At 57.2% G+C, this 27,650-nt stretch overlaps 1 protein-coding gene across 5 annotated transcripts; it reads left to right on the top strand.

Moving 5' to 3' along the window:
• Positions 1–330: 330 nt before the first annotated feature.
• Positions 331–26,624, top strand: KANSL3 (KAT8 regulatory NSL complex subunit 3). 5 transcript variants are annotated; one of them, XM_035571506.2, is made up of 22 exons: positions 344–618; positions 2,467–2,637; positions 3,288–3,378; positions 3,692–3,877; positions 4,058–4,189; positions 5,462–5,578; positions 6,140–6,241; positions 6,356–6,427; positions 6,739–6,813; positions 7,688–7,845; positions 8,768–8,831; positions 9,322–9,522; positions 9,782–9,938; positions 11,130–11,207; positions 14,236–14,427; positions 16,150–16,234; positions 17,094–17,248; positions 17,741–17,853; positions 18,452–18,671; positions 18,892–19,025; positions 23,441–23,600; positions 25,866–26,598. In XM_035571506.2, the coding sequence occupies exons 1-22, from the start codon at positions 362–364 to the stop codon at positions 26,447–26,449; spliced, it is 3,504 nt and encodes a 1,167-aa protein (XP_035427399.1). In that variant the 5' UTR covers positions 344–361; the 3' UTR covers positions 26,450–26,598. The 5 variants fall into 5 exon arrangements, with proteins under 5 accessions (XP_035427401.1, XP_035427404.1, XP_035427400.1 ...); XM_035571507.2 differs by lacking the exon at positions 11,130–11,207 and having other exon boundaries at positions 341–618; positions 25,866–26,624; XM_035571510.2 differs by lacking the exon at positions 23,441–23,600 and having other exon boundaries at positions 25,866–26,622.
• Positions 26,625–27,650: the final 1,026 nt, after the last annotated feature.

The raw sequence follows: 27,650 nt of genomic DNA, 5'->3' as shown, positions 1-27,650 counted from the left end.
CCCATCCCCTTGTGTCCCCACACCCCCATATCCTCGTGCTCCCACATCCGTATGCCCCAATCCACCTCATCCCCATGTCCCCGCACCCTTATATCCCCACATCCACGTCCCCATGTCCCCACGTCCCCACGTCCCCACCCCCTCCTGTCCCCACCCCACGCCCTCCCGCCCCTTCCCATTCCGGACTCCACTCTCCAGCCCTTCTCCCCTCCCCGCCCGCCCCGCTCCGCGCGATCCAGTCTCCACACCTTACCTCCCCCCTCCCATAGCGCATGCGCCGTCTCCTCTGGGGGGGGGGGGGGGGGCGCCTCCCTGCGGCGGCGCATGCGCAGTTGAGGGGGGGGGGGGGGGCGGCGCGGCCATGGCGCAGCGGGACCGGGACCGGGACCGCGATCGCGATCGGGACCGGGATCGGGACCGGGACCGGGAGCTGCAATGGTCGGCGCGGAGGATGGGGACGTCGCTGCTGCTGCAGCTGTCGGCCCACGAGCGGGAGCTGGACCTGGTGTGCCTGGACCACAGCTACGCCAAGCCCTGGAGCGCCCACCCCGACGCCAGCGCCGCCCGGCCGGCCCGCATGCTCTTCCTGCCCCCCCGGCGGAGCCCCGGCAGCGCCCTGTGAGCGGGGGGCGGGAGGGGGTGGGGGAAAAGGGGGGGTCCGGGGGGTTTCGGGGGGGGCTGAGGGGCTTGGGAGGGGGTGGAGGGGGCTGGGGGGGTGTGAGGAAGGGCTTGGGGGGGGTGGGAGGGGGAAATGGGGGGTTTGGGGGGTGGGGGGGGCTGTGAGGAGCGGGCTGGGGGGGTTTCTGAGGGAGCTGTGAGGGGAAAGTGGGGGGGCTGGGGGAGGGGGGGGGCTGAGGGGTCCGTGAGGGGGTGTAGGGGGCTGGGGGGCTGCCAGGAGGGGCCTGGGGTGGGGTCTGGGGGAAGGTGTGGGGCCTGTGAAGTGTGGGGGGCTGAGGGGCCTGTGAGGAGGGTCCTGGGGTGGCTTCTGAGGGTAAAGGGGGGGGGGTCTGTGGGATTTGGGGGGCCAAGGGGCTTGTGAGGGGCTGTAGGGGCTTGTGAGGCTGTGAGGATGGGCTGGGGTGGTTTCGGAGGGGCAAGTGGCGGTCTGGGGGAGTTGGGGGGCTGGAAGGTCCTTGGGAAGTGTTCCCCTGATGGAAGGGGTCCGTCAGGGGAAAATGTGGGGTTTGTGGGACGTGGGGGGCTGAGGGGGTCGGTGAGAGGTTGTAGGGGGCTGTGGGCCTCTGAGGAGGGACCTGGGATGTGTTGTGAGGGGAAAATGTGGGGTTTTGGGGGGTGAGGGGCTTGTGAGGAGGGTTCTGGGGTAGGGCTTGAGTGGAAGGTGTGGGGTCTGTGGGACCTGGGGGGTTGAGGGGCCTGTGGGGGGGTGTAGGGGGCTGTGGGTCTATGAGGAGGGGCCTGGGGTGGCTCCTGAGCAGAAACTGTGGGGTCTGTTTGGACCTGGGGGATTGAGGGGGCCTGTGAGGGATTGTAGGGTGCTGAGGGGCTTGTGAGGATGGTCTTGGGGGTGGCTTCTGAGGGGCAGGTGTGGACTAGAGCTAGGACAGGACTAGGGGATTTGGGGGGCTGAGGGGCTTGTGAGGGGTTGGAGGAGCTTGTTGGCCTGTGAGGAAGGTCCTGGGGTAGGTCATGAGAGGAAAGCGTGGGGTCTGTAGGACTTGGGGGGCTGCGGGGCATGTGAGGGGGTGTAGGGCCCTGGGGGTATGTAAGGAGGGACCTGGGGTGGTTTCTGAGGGGACAGCGTGAGTCTTGTGGAGTAAGGGGGTGTCCTGTGGGACCTGGGGGGCTGTGAGGGGAGAGTATGGGGCTGGGGGGCTGTATAGGACCTGGGACTATGGGGCGGGGCTGGGAAGGGTCCGGTTGTTGGCTGGGAAGCTTTTCGGGTGTCTGTGGGGCTGGGGGGATGGTGGAATGTGAGGCAGAGCCTGGGGGACGTGGGTCGGGGAGACTCTGGAGCAAGTCCTGGGCTCTGTGGTGGGGAGCGTGGGGCCGAGGGAAGGTCTGGGGGATGCAGCAGGGCCTGGGGGGGGTCAGGGCAGGGCATGGGGTGACCGGGTTTGGGGGCACAGCAGCGTGCTCGGGGCCGTGGCGTGGGGGCTTGGTGTCAGGGTCTGGGGTCCCAGCGGGGTTCGGGAGCTGCCTGGGCTCTGTCAGGAGCGGCGCAGTAGCTGATGATGAAGCTCGGGGGCTTGTGGTTGGCTGCAAACACCCGCCAGGAGCTCTGGCTGCGTCATTAAGTGTTAAAGTCAGGATGTTCCAGTGCTTCGTGTTCACACAACTTAGACAACTCCTGCTGCTGCGCTCACTCTCGCAGCCAGAGCCGGGCGTTGAGAGACGTGGCCGGACTTAGGACCCCAGCTGGCTACAAATCCTTTCTCATTTTACCAGCATAGCAGACCCCGAGGCGAGTGATCCCGCTCTGTAACGTGTGATTTTTTTTCCTCACAGCGAAGCAGATGTCCCCATCGACGTCGAGACGGTGACGCCCACGCCCGTGCCGCTCTACGACAACCAGAAGGCGCGCAGCGTGATGAACGAGTGCGAGCGCCACGTCATGTTTGCCCGCACGGACGCGGACGCCCCTCCGCCGCCGGATGACTGGGAGGAACACGTCAACAGGTAGCTGGGGCCAGCTGGGAAAACAAATTGGGGCTCGAAACGACCCCACGCTGCCCAGCGTGGGTTTTTCGGTGTGGCGTAATACGCAGCGACGTTCCTGAACGTAATGTTCAAAGAAAATGAATTCTGGTGTCCAAATTCTTTGTCTGCCTGCAGTGAGAACTGTTAGGTTTAATGGTAGAGGCTGGCCCAGCTGCTGAAGCTCCTGCACGCTTCGTGTGGGGCTCTCTCCTCTCTTTGGAGGAGCTTGGGACAGTGACACGCAGGTCCCCAGCTCAGCCATATTCCAGTGTTGAAGACTAAAAACGCGGACGTGTGTAAATTCCCACCCCTCCGTAACTGTAGTCAGTCAGTTTTCAGGAATGGTTATTCTGAGAGACAGGGAGATAACCTTTGCTAAAAGGAACAGTTATTTTGGTCTTATTTCTTGTTTCTGTTGTTCCAATGCTTCCCGGGTGTGCCCTGGTGACACTTCCAACCTGGTGCTTTTGTTGAGCGATCTTTTAACTTAAATCCTCGCTAGCGAAACTCGCTTTCTCCATAGCTGTAAGCGGGTTCTGGAGGTGCAGCTGATGCCCAGCTGTGCCTGCTCGCCCGACCCAGATGCCTGCGTCCAAGCGATCGACGTTACCTCTGTTTTTTCTCCCCAGGACGGGTTGGACAATGGCTCAGAACAAGCTATTTAACAAGATTCACAAAGCGCTGCAGTCCGACAGGCTGGCCCGCTTGGCCAACGAAGGGGTGAGATCTTTTACTCCCTGTTGCTCTTTTACCTTCCGGCAGATTCGTTGCCTGTGTGTTTTTCGTCCCCCCTCGCAAAGCGATTGAGTCAAGACGGAAGTCTTGGCTCTGGGGTTCTGTGGTCTTAAGAACCAGGCAGCCCGGGACTTGTTTGAGGCGTGATTTTGTCCCCGCCGAGAGGGTGTTGGTCCTTGCTTGTTGCCAGAGGGCTTTGAGCTGCCCAGGCTGATGCTTTCCTGTGGTTTGGGATGCACGTGGCATGCTTGATTTTTCCCGTAACTGTGTGTTTCTCCTTTAATTTCCTGGTTCTCAGGCTTGCAACGAGCCGGTCCTGAGGAGGATAGCGGTGGACAAATGTGCCCGGAGGGTCCGCCAGGCGCTGGCCAGTGTGAACTGGGACACCAAGCTGATCCAGTGGCTTCACACAACGTTAGTGGAAACCCTCAGTTTGCCAGTGTTGGCTGCGTACTTGGACGCTCTGCAAACGCTTAAAGGAAAGGTGATGAAAGCAGTGAGAGGCCTTACCCTCTCTTACCACGTTCTCCCTTTATAAAGCTCATTGAAAGGAAGCTGATGGAGTCTTTATCCTTTTTTTTCTTGGGGTGGCAGGGATGATGTTTAAAAGCCCCTTGGAAGAACAGTGTGCGTGTACTCAGTCTTTTCTGGCCTCTGGTTTCAGATCCCCACCCTGATCGATAGGATGCTGCTCTCCTCCACCGCGAAGACGGGGGCAGCAGGAGCTGAGGCTCTGTCTCTGCTGCTGAAGAGACCTTGGGACCCAGCAGTGGGTGTCTTGTCGCATAATAAACCAGTGAGTACCTCTTGGGGCTCACGGGGAGCGAGAGGCCGTTCGCAGATCACAGAGTGGTTTGGGCTGGGTGGACTTTAAAGCCCATCTAATTCCAGCTCCCCTCCCAGCAGCCCAGGCTGCACAAAGCCCCATCCGGCCTGGCCTTGAACACTGCCAGGGGTGCGGCAGCCACAGCTTCTCTGGGCAACCTGTGCCAGGGCCTCACCACCCTCAGAGTAAAGAATTTCTTCCTTATACCTAATCTCAGCCCACCCTCTTTTAGTTTAAAGCCGTTCCCCCTTGTCCTATCACCACACTCCCGGACAGAATTCCTCTCCAGCTTTCGTAGCCCCCTTTAGGCACTGGCAGGCCGCTATCAGGTCTCCCCGGAGCCTTCTCCTCTCCAGGCTGGACACCCCCAGCTCCCTCAGCCTGTCTCCATAGCAGAGGTGCTGCAGCCCCTTGATCGTCCTCGTGGCCTCCTCTGCACTCATCCTGCTACTTCCACATCCTTCTTGTGCTGGGGCCCCAGAGCTGAATGCAGGGTTCCAGGTGGGGTCTCACGAGCAGAGCAGGGGCAGAATCCCCTCCCTCGCCCTGCTGCCACGCTGCTGTTGGGGCAGCCCAGGACACGGTCGGCTTTCTGGGCTGCGAGCGCACATTGCTGGCTCGTGTCAAGCTTCTCATCAACCTCCGCCCCCAGGTCCTTCTCCTCAGGGCTGCTCTCAATCCATTCTCCACCCAGCCTGTGCTTGTGCTTGGGATTGCCCCAGCCCAGATGCAGATCGGCTTTATTCTTCCCGTTCTTCTGCTTTCTTCTTCCTTCTGTCTCTTTTGTGCTCCTTGGGCTCTTTTCCTCCTGCTTTTTAGGCTTGCTCAATGAGGGGACTCCTTTTGTTGGACCCTTTTCCCCCATACTATCCCGAGGTACCATCTGCTGGGGAAAGCTTGCGCATTTAATGAGCTCGGCAAGATCCCTCCCACTTAGTAGTGCAGGCTGGGCTTTGGGTTTATAAATAACCGTTTTAATTCTTCTGTGGCTTATCAGGGTTGTGCTGAGAGTGTTGCTCCTTCTCAGCCCCCCCTGGGAGGATGCTCTTCCACGGGCTTACCACCAAGAAGCAGCTCGCGTAGCCGCTCGGTGTCCTCTTGTGTGAAGCTTTGCTTAAGTTGCCCCCGTGAACCCCTTGGTGCACGTGAGGGTCTGGAGCAGCAGGAGGGCGGGGAAGCGGGCGGCGAGGTTTGGGGCCGAGAGGTCGCCTTCCCTCATGTATCTCTCGTTGAATTCTGCAGAGCAAACTGCCTGGTTCCCCCCTCATCCTGATTGCTTCCTCCGGCCCCTCCAACTCCATGTTCCCCACTTCTCGACGGCACCGCTTCTGGCAGTCGCAGCTTTCCTGCTTGGGAAAGGTTTGTACGGTCGGGTTTGGAGGCAGGCACATTAGTAGCTAGTTCACGTTAGCAGCTGTGGTAGGCTGCAGCTGCTGAGCTTATTTTTGTGATCCGTTGGTGCACCAAAATACTTGCCGTTGCTAAAAACAGAAGCTGGCATCTGCCACCTGCGGTGTTTGGCAGCTAAGGCACAAATTGGGCTGAAGTTGCCCAGTCTGATTAGTTTGGGGTCACGTCGGGAGACTTGCCATCCAAAGTCAACTGTCTCCAGCAGTTCAGGTTGTATCGTTTCATTAAGAATTTGAGTTTTCCCGTAGGAAGAGGTTGGAGGAGGGAGCACCTTGGCTACAGAGCTGCTCGCAGCGCTCTGTGTTGGACATACTGGGTGTATAGGGGCAAGGTGAGCAGCAGAGGCTGTCTCTGGAGGGAATTCTCTGTTTCCTCTGTTTTTAGCAGCTGGAAGTGAATTCCACGGGAGAGACGAAGCACAAAGTTGTGTATAAACTGGCTCCGGCCTGTGCCTGTTGCTGGTGCCTGTTGCGCCTTTGTTATTTATTCATTTTTCGTTCCAACTGACAGGTGATTCCCATCGCCACCCACCTGCTGAACAACGGCAGCGGGGTGGGAGTGTTGCAGTGTCTCGAGCACATGATCGGCGCGGTGAGGAGCAAAGTGGCGGAGGTAAGAGCAGCGAGAGTAGGGCGAGCCTGTGCCGCCCTCGCCTGCAGGTGCTGCGGGGCCCAGCGGCAGCGTCCCGTCGTCTGTCCCTCCATCGCTGTCCTTTGTCTCCCGTAGATTCACAACCACTTCTCTCACAAGCCGATCATCCTGATCGGGTGGAACACGGGTGCCTTGGTGGCCTGTCACGTAAGTGCCTGTTTCGTTTGCATTCTCTCAGACAATTTGAAAACTTCAGGTCAGAGTTTGGTGCATTTGAGGCTCTGGGGGGTTATTATTCTATTCCCTTCCCTCTTGCTGAGGCCTGGCTTTGAGATGCATCCTTTTTGGCCATGGGGACATAAAGGAGTTTGAGTTCCTTGGTGTTTTTCCCCCCCAATGCTTTTAAGCACCGAAGCACAGTCTAAATATGTGGGAGATCTCCGTGCCCTGAGCCTAGCAAAGCGACCTTTACAGCAGAGGACTGTGAGGATGCTGACCGTTGTTGCTTTTCTACCCAGGTTTCAGTGATGGAGTACGTCACTGCAGTTGTGTGCCTTGGATTCCCTCTTCTAACAGTTGATGGCCCCAGAGGGGTAAGGACTGAAGGGGGTGGGGGCCATTTAAAGAACTGCTTGTTTATTAACCTCCCTAGACTGTTTTGTAGAATGTGGTTTGGAAGTCCAGTGATACCTGGAAAATTTTTGAGGAATGTCTCTGATTTTTTTTATTTGGAGGGGATGTGCCCAGCAGGCAGAAGTGTTGCATCCATAACAGGTTTCCTGATGCGATAGCAGGCGTGTGAAGTCCTGTGTTTGCTTGTCCCTCCTGTAATGTGTTTTTGCAGCTCCTTCCTTGGGTCTTACATGAGCGTCGCTTGTTGACTGTGTCCTTTGGCACCAGAGATGATGACTTAAAGTCATTTACGTGGATCCCAAATCGCTCCTGTGTTAGCTGAGCAGTTTGTGACCATGTTGGGAATGATTACGGTTGTGCTGGTGAAATAACCAGTTCTGAGACTGTAGTGGAAATCCGTATCAGCCCTGTGTAAAAGACATTCTTTGGGGATGGTGCAGTGCTTGAGCAGACTTCTCTTTAGGATGACTGCATAAATCCCATTGGGGCTCACTCTAGAAAGCTTCATTGCGAGTTGTGGTGCTGCTGGCACTGCTTCAGCTTTGTCCTGGGTTTGTGTGGCAAAAGCTCGGAAGAGGAAGGATGAGTTGAAATAGGGTGTCTGAGATGTGCCACCTTGTCCAGGCAAACCACGCGATTCATAATTTCCTTTCCTCTAGGATGTGGTTAGTACACACTGGGATCGCGTGTGACGTGCTGCCTGCTCCTCCGTGGCACGTGCTTTCCTGTTGGGAAGTGCTTACCTGTTTGGGAAATGCTTCAGAAACGTGTTTGGCCCCAAAGATTGCATCCTGGAACAGCCCTTCTGAATTACAGTCCCCCTTGCTCTTGCAGGACGTCGATGACCCCCTCCTGGAGATGAAGACCCCTGTCCTCTTTGTGATCGGTCAGAATTCCCTGCAGTGCAACATCGAAGCGATGGAAGATTTCCGGGAGAAAATCCGAGCTGACAACAGCATGGTGGTGGTGGGAGGAGCAGACGACAATCTCAGGTGATGTCCTGTGAGGTGGATTCTCTGCCCTGAAGCGCTGGGCAAGACCTGAGCGTGCTGCTTACAAAAAAACACGTGGCCCTGCCTAATAATGCTCTGTCAAAGTGAGCAGTTGGTCAAAGCCCAGTGTGCTGGATAGAGAGATGGTTGGTTGGGTGATTTTTCTGGGATAAATCCCCATTGCTTCTCCCAGTGGGAAGTAGAAGATCCAGGCCACAGTACAGCATGACGCTAGAGCTAGTAATCTGCTTTTTCTTGCCACCCTGGCTCTGGAACATGCAGCTGATGGAGGTTGTGTCTGGTATTGGGGTAAGGGAGGCTCCAAGAGCCTTGCAGGAGGCGCTGAAGGTTTCGGTGAACTTTGGAGCTTGTTCTCCAGTCGCACTCGTGTGTCTCTGGGATAACTGCACCAAAAACGGGAGCAAGTTGTGTATGAGAACAGCTTTAGCCTGATGCTAGAGCTGGATCCAACAATGCAAACAATATTTTGGAGCACTGTCAAAGTCAGAAATCCATAGCAGAAATAGTTACTAAGGGAGAGGAAAGAAAGAAGAGTCAAGCTCTGATACCGGTCTGGAGACGAAGCTCTGAAGGAAAGGAAATGTATTTGCTTTGCAAGAAGCTTTAGTCATAGACTGAGCGATGCTGGGCCCTTGTTGCTGTCCCCAAAGCTCATCTCAGCACTTCTGAGGATGAATCTCGTCTTGCCAGCAGACGGTGCTCTTGAGTTGAGCGCTAAGGGAGCCGCAGCTCATCCTTACTCTGTAGGGTCAAAGTGGGTAAGGGAGCAAACCGGCCATCGTTTGAGTTTTATTCTCTGGTGAAGAATCGTATAATGAGTGTGAAAGGGGAAAAACAGTATTTGTTCACTTCCACTTGTTTGACGGTTTTTGTTTTTTTTTTTTTCTTGTTTTTTTACTAGGATAAGCAAAGCCAAAAAGAAGTCAGAAGGCCTGACCCAGAGTATGGTGGACAGGTGCATCCAGGTAAAGACGGAAATCTTCCCCGTACGCTTCGTACCTGTAAAAAGCCTGCTGAAATGTCTGTGGTCACAAGTTACAACCTCGCTGCCAGTATTGGTTGAACAAACATAATCTTTCTCAAGTGGTTTTTGAAGTGGTTGTCCTCTGACAGGAGGAGAGACGTGAGCTTCCTGTTTGTGTACTTTAAGCAAAGATCAGTTTTCTGAGTCTTCTCATCTCTCTGGGGAAGCAAGCAGTACTTTGGGGAGCATTAGGGAAACCGTCACGTTTCTCTTCCATGTGTCAGAATCAGTGGAGTTAGGAGCTCTGGTGAGAAATCAAGGTCTGTCTGCAAGGGTTTAGGATTTCTGTTTGTGGAATGTTAAATCCGGGGAGCCCTACCAGTTTTTCTTTGAGAACCTTCAGTTATTTTTTTTGAAATTTTAGCCGTGAAACTGAATTATTTAGAGACCTGCGCACTGCATAGCCTAACTGGGAGTTTCATCCTGCCTAGGATGAAATAGCTGACTTCCTGACTGGAGTCCTCACTCGAGCGGAGAGCCACTCGGGCTCTGATCCCCGTGACCTGGACGCTGAGAAGAAGAAGAAGCCGCGTGACTCGACCAGGAGGGATCTGTCGTTTGATTTGCCAGAGAGATCCAGCAGGCCCACCTCACCAGCAGCCAAAGTGCCCGCTTCGCCTTCGGGCTCGGAGGTAGGGGCTCCCTCTGGGATATGGCGAGCAGGGGAACGCTGAGATGGGGCAAAGAGATGTCGTGCGCCGCTGAGATGTGGTAGGGCTGGGAGAGGGAGGCGAGAGGATGTGAAAGGACTGAAGGCTTGTGAAGGGGCAAAGGAACCTTTGGATTTAGACCTGCTTCAGCAGAGGGATGCACGTTCTTGCCTGAGCTGAGGGTTAGGATTGCCTCTCCTCGGGGAAACACGGGGGTAAGGTGTTCCTTCTCTTCGAGCAGGACTTATCCAGCGTCTCCAGCAGCCCCACGTCGAGCCCCAAGACTAAAATGGCTGCGGTGTCCTCCATCCAGAAGCCCACCCAGATCAGCACCACGCAGCTGCTCAAGAGGCAGGTGCAGAGGACGGACACTATCCTGACACACAAGCAGGCACAAGGTAACCTCCTGCGGCTTTTCCACCCTCTTCCCACCGAGCACCTGGATTTTTGGTCTTTATCTGCCCCGACTCTTTTAGGTTTTGTCTTCTGAGTCCTGTCGTGAACTCCAAGCTTCCCGTGGCAGTTTGCTCTGCAGCTCAGTTCCCCGTTCCTGTCGGCTGAAGGCAGCAGCTTGTAGGGGGTTGAAATTAGGTTGGAAACGGTGTTTCTGCAGCTCATGGAGCCTCGCTGCTGTTCCAAGTGGGAAGGATTTTCACGTGTTCTGGCTGACAAAACCGCTACGTAGCCATGCTCCGATTCCCTTTTGGGTGCGAGCCCCTTGACTGGTGTCTCCAGGCTGCTTGGGAGGGAGATTAAAGGTTCTCAGGTGATGGCTGAGGCTGTTGAATTGTGACTGGAGCAGTGGGCCTTTGGTAATTAGTCATCCTGCGTGAAACAGCAGAGGAAAACCCGCTCTGAACTGCTTGAGCTATGGGGTTTTGTCCTGTTGGATGCTGATTAAAAACCTTTTTTGCGCAGCTTCAGTCTGATTGTGACAGCTGTGGCTGTAGGTGAGGGTTTCCTCATTGAGGATCCTTTCTGGCCAGAACAGCAGGAGTGGGGAGTAGTTCTCCGTGCTCCCCTCTGGCCTCGTTCCTTCGCTCAGGACAGACCTGATCAGACTTGTTGTTGTCTCCTGCAGCAGCGCAACCACGCGCTCTCTGAAGTCTTTGTGTTACTCAGGCTAGGCTCCGGGGGGAGATTCAAGCTTGGATCTCGTAGTTTCTCAGCTCCTGGACTAACGAACTCTGTTCCTCCGTTGTCGTAGCCGAGGAGGAAGCTCCTAGGTAGTGTAAGGGAGGCAGGAGGATGGTTCGCTGAGTGGAGTGAGGCCGCCTCGTTTTGTGAGGAGCGCTGCTGCGGCGTGCCGTCCGTGCGTGTGTCGTGGCAGCAGGTGGTGAGGGACGCGCTGGCTGTGGGGCTGGAGAGGGCTCGTGCTGCTGGGACCCTGCAGGAGCTGGGGCGACGCCCGGTGTGGCGCGGGATGCGCTGCGCTGCCATCCGGAGAGGAGCTGAGCGTGTCTCCTCGTGCCCTGAGCTGTTTGCCTGCCTGCTGCCAGGTCTCTGCGCGTCGCAGTGGTGTTCCTGGAGGTCGCTGCCCCCCTCCAGAGCCGGGCTGTGATACTGTAATTCTCTCTGATTCATTTCAGCTCAGTTTGCTGCTTTTCTGAAACAAAACATGCTGGTGAGGAAAGCTCTTCCTCCTGGCACCTCTTCATGTCTCTTTGGTGAGTATCTCCTCACTTCTCTCTGTCCCTCTCCATCTCCCTCCTTTTCTCTGTCTCTTGGCTTCCTTCTTTCATCATTTTCCTCTTCCCTTGCATTGGTTGGGGGATGTGGCCCAACGTGTCCCCTCGCCCCCTGCTTTTTGCTTTCTCGTTGCTGTATCTGAAGCTTAAGCAAACGGCTCGCGTGCTAGCTGAGAGCACTAACGCCTCCTGAGCTCCTCCCCTGCCCCTGCCCCGGTAGGTGAATGCTGCTGGAGCCCGGCAGCAGTTCTGCTCCGAACTGAAGCTTTGTGGACGGTGTGGTGACTTGTTGGGAAGCTTAGAGACCGACCGCATGCTGGTGGAGCTCCTCACTGCAACGTGGCTGCCGGCGGGCGTGGAAGCGAGGAGCTCCCGAGTGGAAGGGGCAGGCGTAGAGGCTGGAGCAGCGTTTCTTGGCCAGAGGGCGTTAGAGAAGAGCAAAGAGAGGAGGGAGAGGGATGGCCGGGGGGTGACGGCGGCGTGGTGGGAGAAGGATGTAAAGGATTGAGTTTGTTGACAGGTTTGGCTGTGCTGAGCGGGAGACAGGCCGAGGTGAGCAGTCTGTGATCCTGGGGGCTCTTGGTTGGGTGCTGGAGCACCCCGAGGTGGAGGTCAGCATCTGCGGTGCTCCGAGGGTTAGGTACTGAGGGGCAGGATCCACAGCATGTCTGAAGACGTGTTTTGGTGTCTCAGAAGGCGGTGACTGGGCAGATCTGGGGCTAGGGGAGGAAGAGAGCTTGACATCCAAGGCTCTGGGAGGCTGCGCTGTCGTGTGGGGCGGCCGTGCTCAGCTCAGGTGACCCCAGGAGCTGAGAGCGCTGCTGGGGGTGACAAATGCCTGCAGCCCCCCGAGTGCCGGTGCTTTTAATTGCCAAGGATGCAGTGACGTCCGTGCTGTTTCAGCATGCTGAGCACACACAGGACGCAGTCCAAACATGCGTGCACAGCCATGGGGACGAAGCCCTGAGGCACAAAGACCAAGGTGGTGGCCTTAAAGGTTTCTTTCTCCCTCAAGCCTCGTTTTCAAGAGAGCTGGTGGTCTCCCCGTCTGTAGAGATGAGCCTGGGAGCTCACGTGGAGCTCTGCCCTTACCCAGTACCTGTGGGGAAGAGAAACCACGGTGGCCGAGTCGGGTGCCCGGATGCTTTATCGGGGATGCTCTGGCACCAGCCTGCCCTGCCTTTTGCTAAGACTGAAAGTCGTTAACATCTCAGGGCTCGTTACTGCGCTGGCTCAGCTGCCTGAGCCGTGAGGTAGGAAGCTGGGGCGCGCGTGCTGTGTACGTGGGGGTGACCGCCGCCCCCCTGGAGCTGTAAAGACACGCTGAGCCCCTTGCAGCAGAGTCCTCGTACAGCACGGGCTGCCTCTGCAGCAAGCAGCAGGCTCTGCTCTCGCTCGTGGTGACCGGGAGGGACTTTGGGTCGCTGCTCAGTGACGCTTTGAGGGGCACCTAACGCCACTGCCTGTGCGTGTGCCGTTTCACCGTCCTGCTTGGCTGGTGGCACTCACTGTGGCACTCCGGGGGGCTTCGGTGCCTGCAGTCCGTGCACGCCGGGCGAGGTCCCTCCGGGCAGCGGTTCTGTCCGAGCGTGTTCGCAGTCGAGCGGGAGGCATGGGAGCGTGCACAAGTGTGACCAATTCACGTGCTCCAGCTGCGGGTCTGCAGCGATAGCAGCGCAGCGGGCTCGGAGCTTGTCGAGGGGAGCAGAGCAGCCCCGAAACGCTGCTGCGAGTCGCCTGACACCGAGGGATTTGGGTGCAGCCTTGTCCCAGCCCGCAGCTCACAGACACGCAGGTAGTGGGGTGTGCAGGGAGAGGAGTAAAGACACGTACACGTGCACATCTCTGTACCGATTACATATATAGAAGTAAAAAGATGCGTGTAGCTTGGCTTCCAGGCTGGTGACTTAGAAACCCAGGACGTTTACCAGCAGGGAGTTAGCTGCCTCACGGCATTCTTTGAAAGCTCCAGGTGGAGAGGGGTCTCCAGAGCTTGTCCCATTGCCACAGATCATGGCAGGGCTGCGGCTGTGAGCGCTGCCAGGCTGCCAGCGCCGCAGCAGGAGGCAGATCCACGCTCTCGTTTGCTCCACCAGCGTTTCAGCTCGGGGCCGGGTGACCGTACGCCGGCGGAGGAGTGCGCAGAGGACGGACAGATGGGATAACCCATCTTGTCCCCGTGCCGTTGATCCTGTCTTGTGACCCCCTCTTGTCCCCATGCCACCCAAAAGCGCTTGTAGCGGGCTCTCTGTGCTTTTTGCACAATCCTTTCCCCAGCAAGCCTGTGCCGTAGGCAGAACGAACCGGATGTGATGGGTCGAAAGGACGCGACAGCAGAACGAGCCCTTGGCGTGGAAGAGAAGTCTCAGCGTGCTGCTTTTCTCCCTAGTGCCACGCAGCGTAGGGTGCGGGGGGCTTGGCTTTGCTGCAGCACCTCTTGTGCTCATGGCTGCTTCGCTTAGCGCCTCCCGGCCACCTGGGCGCTCCTGTCCAGCCCTCTGAGGGCCGGTTCTGAGCGCTGGAAGGGACGTGCTGAGTGACAGGCACACAAACACCTCCTTTCTAATCCCAGCACTGACAGCACGCCTGCACCGGCTCTGCAAGTCTGCACCTTCGTCCCCCTCGTCTGGAAGTTAGGGCTGCTGGAAGGGTCGGATGCTGGGAGCGATTGTACCGTGCTTTGAAAGGAAAAGTGTTCACGCGAAGATGTGTTATTACTGTAGGCATCCGTTTTTTCTTCGCTGCAGAGGGCAGGACGGGCTTTGTATGCCTGTGAGCAGCTTAAGCTAAGCGCTGGCCCTGAGGCAGCAGCGTAGGGCACGCAGGAGTCAGCGTAGGTGGTGAAAAGGAGAAGCGAGGGGTCCCGGTGCATGGGAGATGGGCAAGGCTGGCATGAAGGGAGCTGTGGAAGTATGCATGGGCATGTGTCCCTCCTCCGCGCCTTGGAGCAGCACTGACCTCGAGGAATCGGCCGTCGGTTTCAAAAAGCTACTTCTGTGTCCCCTAGTTCCAGTCTCCTCAGAGCACTCGGAAGGGGCTGAGAGAGACGATGTGCGCGTGCAGCTGAAGAGGCATCAGACCCCCAGCCCGACCCAGTGCAGCAAAACTTCCAAACGAGCCAAAATCAAGGTGACCATTGTCTCTCACGGAGATGCTGCGGGCGTGGGGAACGGAGCACCCCTCACCACCCAGGCAGAAAGTGAGTTGCGATTGCAAAGCCGCTTCGTAAGCAGAGAGCGGGTCGTGGCGGCGCCTGGCTCCTCCGGGGCACGGCGTGGGGTGGGGAGGGGAGCTGTGGTTTTTGGCTTTTTGAGGAGGCAGCTGCAGGAAGGAGACGGAGGCTCGAGGTGCGATGTGGTGCTCTAGGGGGTAGCAGGGGATGCGTGGGGGCTGGCAGCGCGTAGCCGGGACGTTTTCCGTAGCAGTTCGGGTCGCGCACTTCAGCGAGGCGCCTGACGGCAGCCTTGTGAGCTGCGAGGCGAATTTTGTACCTTCCTGGGAGGCATCGAGGTGCCGCTCCTGGCACAGCCTCGCTCCACGTAGGTCGTGTGGGTCTCCGGTTCTGCTGCCTGCTCGCGTGTCCCCCGCAGCGGAAGCAAGGCTCTCCCTGGGAACGCGCTCCTGCTTTACGGATGACGGCGACGTTCCTCCCTCTGGAAGACCTCTCCGCGTGTTCGGACTTCACGATTCAGCCAAGTGCCCCTTGGGGCTGTGCAGTGGCCTGAAGTCCAGGACAATTCGCCCTTCATACGCGTGTTAACAAATTCCAGCTCCTCTCCTGCCTGCGGGGCTGAGAAAACCCGCTGCCGCGGGCGCTGCAGAGGTCCTTCTGTCCAAGAAGAGGTGATGTGCTCCGTCGTCTTCCCCTCGAGCCTTCGTGAGGAGGGCAGAAGCTTTGGCTGCTCTCGCTCCTGTACTCGGAGGATTTTGCCTTCTTGCTCTCTGTGCTCGTGCAAAGGACTTCTGGAGCTCAGAGCCCCACACATGTAATGCTGGTGCTCGTTTTTAGCGCTAGCTCGGTGCAGTGCAGGGCTGGAAGGTCAACGTCTCCGTTCAAAGTGTTAGGAGATCGGAGGGTTTTCCAAGCTGAGAAATAACCGTGCTCCTTTAGAAGGATTTCTTGGTTAATTAGCGGTTGTTTTGAAATGTGAAAATTAACTAATAAATACACATCCTTCCGTAGGGTTACAGTTCATCTTCGGGCAGCTTTGAAGATCTCTGGTTTCCGGAATTTTTTTTTTTTTTTAATTTTCCAAACTTTACTTCTTTCCACAGAAAGGAAATGAGTTGCAGAAGTAAACACGAACCAAACGAGAATTCCCTCTTACCGTGCGTGAGCAGGAGGAATGCACGAGACAAACGCAGTTGTATCCCAAAGGCCGCGATAAACAAATATTGTGACACAATAAACAAATATTGCGACTCGCCGCATCCCTGTGTATTTTGTAAAGTGTCTGTAAGGAATGCTTACAAAATTTACAAAATCCATCTCCAGCAGCCAGCCAGACCCTAACTGAGCGCTGGAGGCGGTAGCTCTGTGCCGTGAGGAGTAGGAGGAGGGGATTAGTGGAGGTGACGCTTAGGAGAGAGAATTGCGTTTGGTGGTGAGGGCCTGAGTGGCCGCTGCTGTCGGACTTTGAGCCGGTTCCTTGAGTCCTGCCTGTCGTCACGCTCTGACGACGGCAGCTTTCTGGTTTTTATTCACAACTCTGCTCTCTCCGCTACTCCTGACCTGCTGTAGCGCGGTGCCTCGAGCGTGTGTTCATGGCTGCAGCGGAGGTTTCCTTGAGAAGAGGTCTTGTGAGCAGGATGAGCCCGTGGCCTGCAGCGCTGGGCTGTGCCTGGGGGTAGTGCGTGAGACAGGGAATCCATCAAGCCTCATGGAGGAGGGAGAGTTAGGTTTCTTCTTTTTCTTTTGCAGTTGTCTCTGGAAAGCCGGTCCCCATGGCTGTCGGCCAGTCCGTGTCAGGTGTGAAGGAGCCCTTCGGACTGCTCACCGCCTCCAAGTGAGTGCAGCTTTGGTTTTGTAAGCCCTGCACCTCCTTGAGAGGCTGCAGGTGTGAATGAAGCACCACAGCGTGGCGCGTTCTGTGCGTGGAGCTTCCTGGTACCTTGCTTATGACTGGATTTCTCCGAAGAATGGGAGACACTTAGGCTCTCGAAAACTGTTTGTCAACTGGTGGTTGAGTCTGAGAACGGTGGAAATGGGCAGATGGGGAAGGTGGTGTGGCTGCTGGGCCGTTTCTGTATGGTTTTCCAAATCCAAGTTTGCTGCAGGACTGCTTATCTTCGTCATTTGAATGACTGTGCCGTTGTCTTTGCCAAAAATTCAGTGTTGTCTTCGTTCTTTGATAGTTGAGCATTTTTTTTCCAAAGATAGCGAAAGAATTCTCAATATTGGCTCTGAAGTTAACGGGCCACTGGGATTTCTTCTGAGGAACGAATGTGGTGTTGACAATCTCTCACATCACTGTTTTCCATTTTAATTTAAACCATGCCCTGGAGAACTGGACCCCGACTGATCTGGATGGGGAGAGGAAGAAGAGCTGTTCTCAGATAGGAAGTAGGTTTTTAATGGGAAATTTTTCACTCCAAGGTGGATTGCATTTGTGTAGGCTGGCACAGCCTTTGCAGCACCTTCCTTCTGATCTGGAAATGCACAGATTTTGCCCCAGGTGCTCCTCGCTGTGGTGGACACAGGGAAATGTCTCTTGCTTTGTTTTATTTTAGCTCATCGCCTCCCCACTTTACGCTTCCAGAAGCCCCGCTTGGTTGCGCTAGGTTGGTGACAGCGTGCTGTCGAAGCCATCTTGCGTTGCCCATTTTATCACTAAGAGGTGCCTTTCTCTTCTGCTTGCTTTGTAGGCTGAGCTCAGCAACAGAAACCTCCTCCATGAGCCCTGCTCCGTCTGCCGTGATCCCCAGCAGCACGGCGCCCAGCGCTTTCCATGCCCTGCAGAGCAGGCTGGTAGCCAGCAGCGCCCACTGCATGCAGGCCCAGCCAGCCAGTGCCCTCCAAGGTACCTGTCTCTTGTGAATGTAAAAGGTAAACCAGGTTCCACATCATTCGGGGGATCCTCTTTCTTGCGTTCACTGGTTGCGTTGGGTTCGGCCCTGCAGTGGCTGAGGTGGCGCTTGCAGTGCTTTGCTCTTCAGAGCCCGTGGAGGGCCAGAGGGATGCTAGAAATGAGGCTGAAGGTTCAGTGACCCGTTCACTGCATCATTTTCATGTAATGATGCCTCGAGATACCAAAAACGACCTCCTTTTGGCAGTACGACTGCTCCTGCCCAGTTGTACCGTGCCTTCCCTCTCTCACAGATGGCGTTGTTGGTCACTGCAGCAGTGAAACGTGTTGGGCTGTGTTTATAGGGTAACTAGGAGCATCCCTGCGGGCTGCTTGGGATGCTGCTCTTCAAAGGACAGTTCTGCAGGCACTGCTGCATGACAGACCTAGAATTTCATGGTGGTTAATTCTCCAGGACTAATTTCTTTGTTCTTTCCTCTTTTCTAGGAGCAGCGTCTGCCAGCAGCCTGCTGCAAGGGCTGAGCTTCAGCCTGCAGGACATCGGGACCAAGTCATCAGCCCTTCCTGCCAGCGTGGCTGCTGCTGGGTCACCCGTGCAGGTACACAGCCTGCAAACATTGGAGGTCCCTCTCTGGAGGGAAGCAGTACGGGGGTGACGTGGCGGGAGCTGGAGCCCAGATAATGCGTGGTGTAGGACCGGGAGAGACGAGTGGTGCTGGGTGTGAACTGCAGCTGGAATAATGTGCCCAAAGTTTGACAGGTGATGAGGGTACGGGTTCCCGTAAAAGGCCTTGGTTCTAGGGAACAGAGCTGTGGGAAATTGTACTCAAAAGTGGGCTTGGCAGCCACCTAGAAAATGCTGATAAATAAGGGTCTGGAGAATGGAGAGGGGAGGATCAGCAATCTGTCCTCCTCGTGTCCTTCTGTGACCCTGTCAGGCAGTGCTCCCCATCCTTCCAGTTTGAGAGGCCTCAGTAGAAGTGGAGCCAGCCTTTCTCCCAGTTGTGCTTTCAGGTTGAAATGAGTACATGCAGATGGGAAGGGATGGCTTGACCTTCTTGTAGACCTGCTTGTGGCTACCGGGATGAAGTGTGGAAACTCTCCATCTGACCTCTAGCTCCTGCGGGAGGGAGAGGCTGTGCCATCCCACCGTCCCCAGTCCTCCCAGGTGCTCAGTGCTTCTGCTTCCCCTTCCAGAACTCAGCTGTGAAGACACCCGCGCCGATCCAGAACCTGAGTGCCATCACCACAGGCACGGGCACGATCGTCCGCACCATCCCAGTCGCCACCTCCTTGTCTGTGGGAGCCTCGGCGAGCGGGAAACCCACGGCCATTCACCAGCTGCTGACCAACGGGGGACTGGCCAAGCTGGCCAGCAGCCTCCCTGGCTTGGCTCAGATCTCCAACCAGGCGGCAGGTGAGGCAAGCAAGCGCTGCAGGCTTCCGGAGCACCCCAGGCCTGGTGTTTCCAGAGTTTATTTCGCCTTTGTGGTGCTCTGAGCTGTAGCTGTGCAAAGCTGCGTGTGGTAGCAACTCGTGAGCTTCCTCTGCTGGGAAGAGACCCCTGATGCAGCCCCGTGGGTGAAGGTGGCCCCTGCAGTTCTGTGTTTCAGGGACGTCTCGCTTGTGTTTTCCAGGCTTGAAGGCCCCAACGACCATTACTGTGACGCTGCGTGGGCAGCCCAGCCGAGTGACCACGCTCAGCCAGGCTGCGATGGGGGCTGTGCAGCCCCAGCTCGACGAGCAGCCGATGCAGACGCAGGCCCCTCAGGTAATCCTCGGCGTCTCCTCCCTAGAGAGAGTGTTTGCTGTGATCAGAGAAAGCTCACGGGCAGGAACGGCTGTTCTGGGGAGAGTGTTCTTGGTCATGGCATCTCTCCTGGGTTTGAGCCTCGTTCTTTTGCTGAGGCTGTGCAGAGAGGGGCCTTGCAAGGTGGTGGTCGGAGGACCCGGGTTATCTTCGCATCTGTTAGCAGCAAGGTCGTCTCCTCCAGAGATTGTACTCGGTGTCCTGCTGGTACCGCACCGAGGAAACCTCCGTCTAGTTCCTAACGCTGACATCGGAATGGAAACTCTTGTCGTGGCTCTGGGCTCTCTTGGCAGTAACAGGGCTTGGTGGGAGGAGGAGGGCTGCTGCTGCAGCGTCTGTCCTCTGTCTGTTCAGGCAGGAGAGTGGGCTGGCTGTGCTGTCTGATGGTGTCTTCCTCTCAGAAATGCTGCTCCTGACTCTCAGGTGCCCTGATGTGACAGCGGGTGTCAGGGTGCTGGAGTCTTTCCCGCTGCAGGACCTCAGCTTCTGCCCCGTCTCGCTGCTGTGCTGTTAAAACCAATATATGAAGTGCTCAGTGCATGCTCAGAAGTTGTCTGTTCACAGCAGATCTCCTTGTGGCGATGGATCGCTGACAGAAGGAAATGCTTTTGCCGTGCCCATGCTAGAGGTGTGCCAGGTACTGTCTCGGAAGGGTCCTGGCTGCCTCCCAGCTTCCCAGGACGAGGCTTGGTGCAGATGAGTTGAGGGCACAAGAAATTGGAGAGGGTTTTTTTTTGTCATGGTGGTGAAGGCAGTGGTCTTGGGTACTGTAACGCAGACCTCTCCACCCGGACACCTGGAGGTAGCAGACGCGGTACGTTTGCTGCAGGTGTGTCCCTGGGCTCTGTCCTAAACCACTGCCAGTTTGGAGATGGATCCGTAAATGTGAGGGTAGAAAGAGCGGTTCCGATGCCCTGCTGGGACATTCGGTGAGTGGTGGCCATAACGTGCCGTCAGCAAGGTTTAGCCCAAGCTCAGGTGGCTTCCCCGTGATCCCAGCTCCAGCGCTGTGCAGCACTCAGGCCTCTCCTGTAGGCATTATCCTGGCGGGACACAGGATTGACAGGCAGCCCTGTAATCTGCCTTATGGGACTGAAGGAGGCTTTGCAGGGAGGGCTGGTTGTCTGAGGATGAGCAGTGTGGGAGGCAGCACCTGGCTGGCTCTGCCATAAAACCATCCCAAGCTGGCAGGGACGCCCAAGGACCGTGCAGTCCAACTCCTGGCTCCATACAGGAACCCCTAAAAATCAAACCCTGTGTCTGAGAGCGTTGTCCACGGGCTTCTGGAGCTGTGGCAGGCTTGGGGCTATGACCACTGCCCTGGGGAACCTGGGATGGTCAGAAACAATTTCTGTATGAGCAGCCTGAAGGGAACCACAAACTGAACTGTTGAGGGTCTGACAGTACAACAAAGCAGCAAGCTTTGGAGGTAAACGAAAGCTTTGAAGCTTGCCAGGAGCTCTTGAATTAACTGGGGGCTAGCTTGGGGTCATCAGAGGAGCCCACAGAGCAGGGACAAAGAGGCGCCAGCAACATCCCCCAGCCTAAAAACTTCGGGGTTCAACTGACTGCCCAGCAGGAGCCAAGTAGTGATTCGAGACAGGCATTTGCAGGCAAACAGGAATTTAAAGACCAAGAGAACAAATTCCCAGAGTGATAAACGCTTGGGCAGTGGGGTGAGCACGGAGCGAGGGCTGCGGGGATCGAGCTCCAGTTCCTACAAGCTGGTGCTGAAGGCACTGGAGGATGCCAAGGTCTCTCCGGCGTGGCCGCGGCTCTGTTCTCTTGCATGTGGGGTTTTCCTGCTCTCGATATCGCTAACGCAGCCCGGGGCAGGTGAGCTGGTGTAGGAGACGCAGAGCAATCTTTGCCTTGTAGGTGAAGCCCTGCAGTTCTGGTCCCTGTTAGTGAGGCAGCTCGTGTCGTGGAGGCAGGGAGCGTGCTTCTGCTCCTTGCTGCTGTCTGCCGAGGTCGTTCAGGGTTGCTCAAAGCCCTGAGATGTGTAGGGAGGCATCGTCTACAGGTGAAGCCTCTGGATGGAGCTGGGTAAGTATTAACAGCGGCCACGAGTCCTTAGTTTGTCCCGTGCTGCTTCAGAGCTGGCCTCGCATCCGCCGTTGCCGGTAGTTTCCACCCAGGCTCCTGGTTTGCCGCTGGTTAAAGCCAAGGTCTGGGAGCATCCGCGTCCTTCCTCCCTTGACTTCTCTGTGTTTCTTCCAGTCGCCTCGTAGCGCACCAGAGCCTGCGAGCGCTGGCAGAGCCGGGCTGCTGCCGGCTAAGGTAGAGCTCGGAAACGCAGAGCTAGTGGCACTCAGTGCAGCTCCCGCCTAAGCAGAGGGTGAGTCACGTCGTGCCGCCTCGCAGCTCCCAGTCTCAGTTTTTGGGCTCTTCAGAGGCCGTTGGAAGAAACCACGAGACCTGGCGTGCTTCTCTCTGTGCCCTTTGTTACCTGTTTGAGACACTCAAAATCCATCAGCAGCTACCAGGTGTAATGAGACCTGGCACGGACTGCTCGAGGGTTAGTGGGTTCCTTTGTGGGTTGGGGTTTTAAGGCAGCGACACCTGAGACTGCCTCGCTGATCCTAGAAAACTGCATAGCTGGTCGCAGGCTGCGGCTTGGACCTACAATGCTGAGCTTGTGTGTTCAGGGTAGCGCTTAATTGTGAGGTCGGTTGTGAGAGCTGCTTCAAAAGCAAACTGAAAGCAGGCTTTTACAGGAAATGGAATGAGCTGTGTGTTTTTGTAACTAATTATAGCCCTTGACATCAGCTTGTGTACCTTTAGCACATAGGATTACGTAATCCACCGGGGCTTCCTGTAAAAGAGCAAATTTACAAAAGGCTGGGGGGGGATTATGCCAGAGCTTAAACTCTTGTGTTTTCAGCGGTAGCCAAAGCCTTTGTTGGTTGGGTTTCCTTTGAAATTCCAGCTGACGGCTCCACTGTGCCTGTGCAGGAAGCGTGAAGCCCACGCATCGGCTGTGATTTAAAACTCTGGGGGCTGGGGCGATGCCTGTAGCAGCTGAGGTGCAGTTTGAGTGGGTAACTCTTCCTTCCCCCACGGGCGTTACAGGGGAGGCGGGAGGCTGAGGAATCTTCCCGGGGAGTTTGGCGCAAATGTTTTCTGCGAGTAGCAGAGTAAGAAAAGCAGAAGAGTGTTTGGGTGGCTTTAAAGTGAAAATACAAGCAAGCTTCAGCTCCTGTTCTCAAGGAACTGTTCCACCGTGGTTTGAGCGGTGCTTTCTGCGTGAGTTCCTCTCTGCAGCGTGGTTGTATCCCGATAGCAGCTCCGTAAAATGTAGCGATGCCGATGTTGGATCGTGCTCTTGTCCCGCCACGAGGCGGAAAACCATTTACATTGCAACGGCCAGAGCTACGAGCTGAGGTGTGACGGTTTGAGCTGTGGGCAGGGATCTTACCTAGATGGCACGAGGCAAGCGAGGAGCCTCCAGCCCTTGGTGCTGCCCGGAGCCAGCCGTGCTGGTGGTGGACGTACCGCCCCTTGTTGGAGTCTGACCTTTTTGCCTCCCAGGGGCAGAAATGAGTTAAAATGAATGGAGCACCGTCAAATTGCTGCGCAGGGCGTGGAAGAGCAGGCTGTGGCCTGCACGAGCATCAGGTAGGAAGGGCTCGGACCGGAGCTAAGCCTTTGTTGGCGATGTTTGGCAGTGGTGGAGGAGAGTGAGCGAGTTGCCTGAAGCCTGTCAGCCCCTGAAGGCCACGTGCGCCTTAGGACACGAATCCAAGCTGCCCGGTTGTCCCAGTGGTGGACATCTGCAAACACCCGGTGGACACCAGAAGGACTTGTAGTCTTCCTCTGGCACCCGGGGAGCTCGTCTGGTGTGTGCCGTTTCCAGTCTGCTGGACTTCACCGGTGCTGGCGGTAACAGCGCCTTGTTCTCACAAGCAGGTCTGTGTGCTGTGGGAGTTGTGCGTGAGCTCCAGTTCCTGGCGGTTGCTTCGCTGGTGCCACAGAGAGCACGAGAGCAGGCCTGACCTCCCTGGCAGCCCGCGGTGGGGACAGAGCCACCCCACTCCAGGAAAAGGGAACAAGTTTGTGGCAGTCCCAGCCCGAGCGCTGCCAACAGTGCTGGGCTCTGTAAGCGGCGCCATCACGCCTTACAGGACAGATCTCTGCGGATTGTCTCTCGGTGTGGATTTTCCCTCGAGTTTAGACGTGACTGATGGGAGCGAGGGCAAGGCTAGAAGACGCAGGGAGGAGGCGCGCTCTGATTTCGAGGTGAGGGACAGCGCAGGCCCTGAGGAACGGCTGCAGCCCCCCCAGCGATGGTCGAACCCCGCTCCGCCTGGGGTCCTGGCGCTCCTGGCAGCGCCGCGGCCGCTCCCAGCAGCTCTCCGTTCCTTTAACCCCTCCAGGCTCCAGACGGTGCAGTTGGGAACTTGGCCGCCCCAGCTTCCAGCGCCGCCTCTCCTGGCAAGCTGCTGTCTCAGATGGATCTCAGCAAAGCCCAGGCTGGCGCAGAGATGGCTCCTGCCGACCCCGCAGCCCACCTGACCGCCGCGGCAGCACCCGTAGGTGAGGCGCATGGCAGTTGTGGGGCGCGGGCAGCCGGCCTGGGGGCCAGAGCGGAGGCCGGCTTGGAGCCATGCCTGCCGGGTGACGTGTGCGGAGTCCCTCTGGGGAATAGCTGCCTGAATGCTGCTTATTTTTAAGTCCGTTGCCTTTTTTTTTTCTTATTTTTTTTTTTCCTCCTCCGTTGAGTTAGGTCCCCTGTGGTTTCTTTGCACGAGTACATGCAGTTCTGATTTCGCTCCGTGCAGCTGACAAAGAGCGGGGTGTAAAACTTGAGCCCGAACGCAGCGGGGGATTACCTTCAGTTTGTGTGTAGGGCCCCCACCACACGCTGGTAGCACTAAGCACTCTCCCTGCTGCCCACGTTTATTTACCTTGCCTGGAGAGAGCAGACCCATCCGATTACACCCGAACAAACATTGCATACCCAGCTAGTAGCCTCACACTACAAAAAAAAAAATCAAAAACCTCCACAGGGCGATGATGCAGCCCGTCGCATCCTCAAAAGGCTTCTGCACAGCAGAGCCCGCCTCCAGCCACGCCAGAAATGTTTTCCTTTCCCTCGGTCCAGCCGATTTGCCAAGCCAGGGGAAGGACGGGTAGGTATTCAGCACCCAGGTCTGGTGGGTGACGTTCGGGGGAGCTGTGCCAGTTTTCCAGAGGTCAAACAAGGCTGCTCTGCACCACGCCGATGCGTGTGCTGTTTCACCGTGCCGTTGGCTCCTCGCAGGCGTCAGACCCAGCTATAACTGATCGTCGGCGCTGGCTCAGACCCCCCAGTCTCTGCTGGTCTCCCCCAGGACTCAACAGGGAGCTGCAGAAGCACTGGGCTTAATCCTTCTGTGTTCTTGTGTTTTGTTTTGCTTTACTTTGCCATTTTATGTTGTGTTCTTGGTGGGTTCTTTTTGGTCGTAACTAGTGGATGAAGTCAGATCCGTGGAGAACTTTACCTGCTTTCATTTGAGGTTCATTTTGGCTTTGTGTGCAGGGGGAGGACCGGTTTGCAGCAAAGCTGCCAGAGCAGCAGGGCGGACTGGGGTGTTAGCACAGAAGGTATTCCAGCCGGAATATCTTCCGTGGAGCTTTCAGGGAGCCTGCTTTCATGGAGCAGTGTGTGCTGCTGCCCGACAGCATCGTCATGTCTCTGTGCCCCTTCCCAGCCTGTGCAGCGGTTTTACCCTCCTGTTCCTGCTGTGCCGCTGCACGTTTGGCCTCTCTCATCCCCTCCAGGACGGTGGGGTCAGCACCCCACCCTGGTCAGACAGTCAGTCCTCAGCCTTCGCTCTGTGTCCTCCGTGCCTGAGCCTGGCACCCTGATCTGGAGAGCTCCACGCTGCTGGCGGAGCTTGTGGCGAGCTCTTGCCGCTGAAGAGCGTGAGGGACACCGCGATACGTCTCTGACACCGTTGTGTCGGAGCTGTGGTGCGATTCGGGTGAGCCAGCACTGCTGCTGTGCTGCTCGTCGATGTGGGCTCCTGGGGGACAGAGCAAGTGGCCTTGGGTGACCACAGGAGCGAGCCGTGGGCTTCTCCAGGTCGGGGTCTTTCTGGTCAGCATCGTCTTTAACCAGCAGTAGGTCTCCAGGCTTTATTCAATGTCCTGAGCGCATCTGACCCCAGCGATCAGATTGCAGAAACGTCTCCTTCCCTCCCCCCTTGCACTCTGGGCTGTGGTAACCCCAGATGTGGCCGGGGAGCAGGCTTGGATGGGGTAACCACCGCGCGCAACCTCAGCTATTGCCTCAGAGCACCAAGGGCTTCATTTTGGGAAGCCTGATGTCTTTTAGCTGCCCAAAGGTGGAGTGTGGTGAGTGTCCGAGCACCTGCGGCAGCGTCTGCCTTCGCTGCTGGTGGGATGGAGCTGGAGATGCCTGAGCCGAGCGAGAGCTTGCCCTGAGCCAGGCCGCTGGGAGCAGCGTGAGCTCAGCGTGTTTGTGGCAGCTCGGAGGGTAGGATGGCATGTACCTGGCCAAGAAAGAGCCACAAGGTCCCGTGCCCACGGGAAGGGACTGTGTTGGGTGAGACACTGAAGGAAGAGAGAGGCTTTTTGTGGGGTCTGAGAGGTCCGGGAAGGGAGCTGGCAGGTTTGGGGTTTCCTTGCAGTGCTCTGCCCAGGCTGTGACAGCACTGGGGTTTGTTGTGGATGACAAAACGAGGCAAGTTCTCTCTCTTCAGCCTGAAACCCTACAGCTGTGCTGCCGGGGGGGCTCAGCTCGGGGTGGGCACCTCGTCCCCCCGGCCGCTGACCGCGCTCTCCCCTTCCCTGCAGTGACCAGCGCCAGCCCCATGAAGACGCTGTACGTCATGTCGGACGCCAAGCTCTCTGCGCTCACCAAGTCCGTGATGGGTGAGGCTACCTCAGTCCCCCTCAAACTGCCAGGCATCCAGCCTTCCTCCTCCTCCTCCTCCTCGTCCGCCAGCTCTCCCACTGGCGCCGTCACCTTCGCCACCTCCCCGCTGGCCGGCACTCCCAGTCCTCCCGGCAGCCTGGTGCACTCGAAGGTGGGACCCGTCCTGCAGACCGCCTCCAAGACCGTCATCCTCACCTCGACGCTGGCCGCGGTGAAGGGCGACGGGCACCTCGGGCACCTCGGGGAGAAGGTCAGCCTGACCAAGAGCGCCTCGGCCCTCGGCCACGCTCTGGGGACAATGGAGACCCTGGGGAGGGTTCCCTCTGTGGTGGACGACGGCAGCACCATCATCCACACCAGAGAGGCTCTGGCCAACAGACACTTGCTGCCCCAGGGCGTGCTGCCGGGAGGGGCCGGCACCACGCTGATAACGCTGGGCAGCAGCCTGGCCAGCTCCTCCATCATCGCCGCGGCGGGGCCCACGCTCAGCCAGAAGCCGTAGGGACCCCGGGGCCCCTCGGCCAGGACCGTGGGAAGACCCAACAAGGCTGCAGGACGGGAGAGGAGCAGCCCCGTGGTGACCGGGGGCTGGTTCCGGCTGTAGCAAACTAGGGGGATGTTTTCTGGTTTTGTTGCTGTTTAATAAATCTTTTTTTTTTTTTTTTTTCTTTACTGACTTCGTTGTACCTGTCTCTTCCAAAAGCAGCTCTGGTGGCAGCCCAGCTGTGGGCTTGTTGGGTGTTCTGGGTGTTTGGAAGAGACCAGTTCTGTTGAGGGCCTAATTTCTCTGATTTCTCTCGCCACGGGTGCACAGACAGACAAAGCAGTGTGCAGGCAGGGAAAAATTCATGCTGTGGGTCCTGGGAGCAGGCTGGGCAGCAAGGAGGGAGGCTCCTCCTGCCACTGCCATCCATCCGTATGTCCCTCCTCCGGGTAGAAATTCCCTTCTACTTTTGGAATATTTGAATTGGTTGAAAAAGGCCTGACTTACGTGGGGGCTCAGCACTACCAAGCAGGGGAAAGCACCGGGGACCTGAGCAGGTTGTGCTTGAAATGGGGGAAGCTGCAGAAAGGGCACCGCAAAGGTGCTGAGCCCCAAAATGGGTGCCCAGGGGATGAGGTGAGGCTGGGTTTGGGGACGTCGAAGGTGGTTTCCCAGGGCCTGTGTCTGCTGGGGCTCAGGACCAGCAATGCCCCTGGGGCTGTCACTGGGCTCTTGGGGGTGCTTTCACAGCACAGAGCTTAGGGCTGTGATTTTGGGGGACTCTCTGTGGTTATTGGGGCTAATCCCTGTGCCCAACGCTACGGCCCTGAGCCCTCAACACTCGCTTCCCCCGAGGGATGTGGGGTGTGAAGCGCCATCCGAGGTGCGTCCAGGGAGCACGAGCCTGTGAATGGGATTCTGCGGTGCCGGGGCAGCCCTGCGCTCCCCACCCCGCTGCAGGCACGTTTCCGAAATCTCCGCTCACTTCCTCATCCCGCTGGCTCGTGAGAAGGCCCTATTTTTGGCTCTGCCGAGCTGAGACAGCGACCAGAGGAAGGGTGATCGGTACGGGGAGCCTGGAAAGCCGCAGGGGATAAACATCTCAACCTTCGGTTGGGTTTGCTCGTCGCGAGAGGAGGGAGATGGCACGAGGCTCGTCCCACCCTTCCTGCGCTGTCCGTGTACCCGCTCCAGACGCTGTCCAGCTTTCGGGGACCTC

This window comes from Cygnus atratus, chromosome 27 (assembly GCF_013377495.2).
Source record: "Cygnus atratus isolate AKBS03 ecotype Queensland, Australia chromosome 27, CAtr_DNAZoo_HiC_assembly, whole genome shotgun sequence".
NCBI classification, from domain to species: domain Eukaryota; kingdom Metazoa; phylum Chordata; class Aves; order Anseriformes; family Anatidae; genus Cygnus; species Cygnus atratus.
The sequence above is the reverse complement of the archived record's forward strand: the minus strand, read 5'-3'. Positions and strand labels throughout refer to the sequence as shown.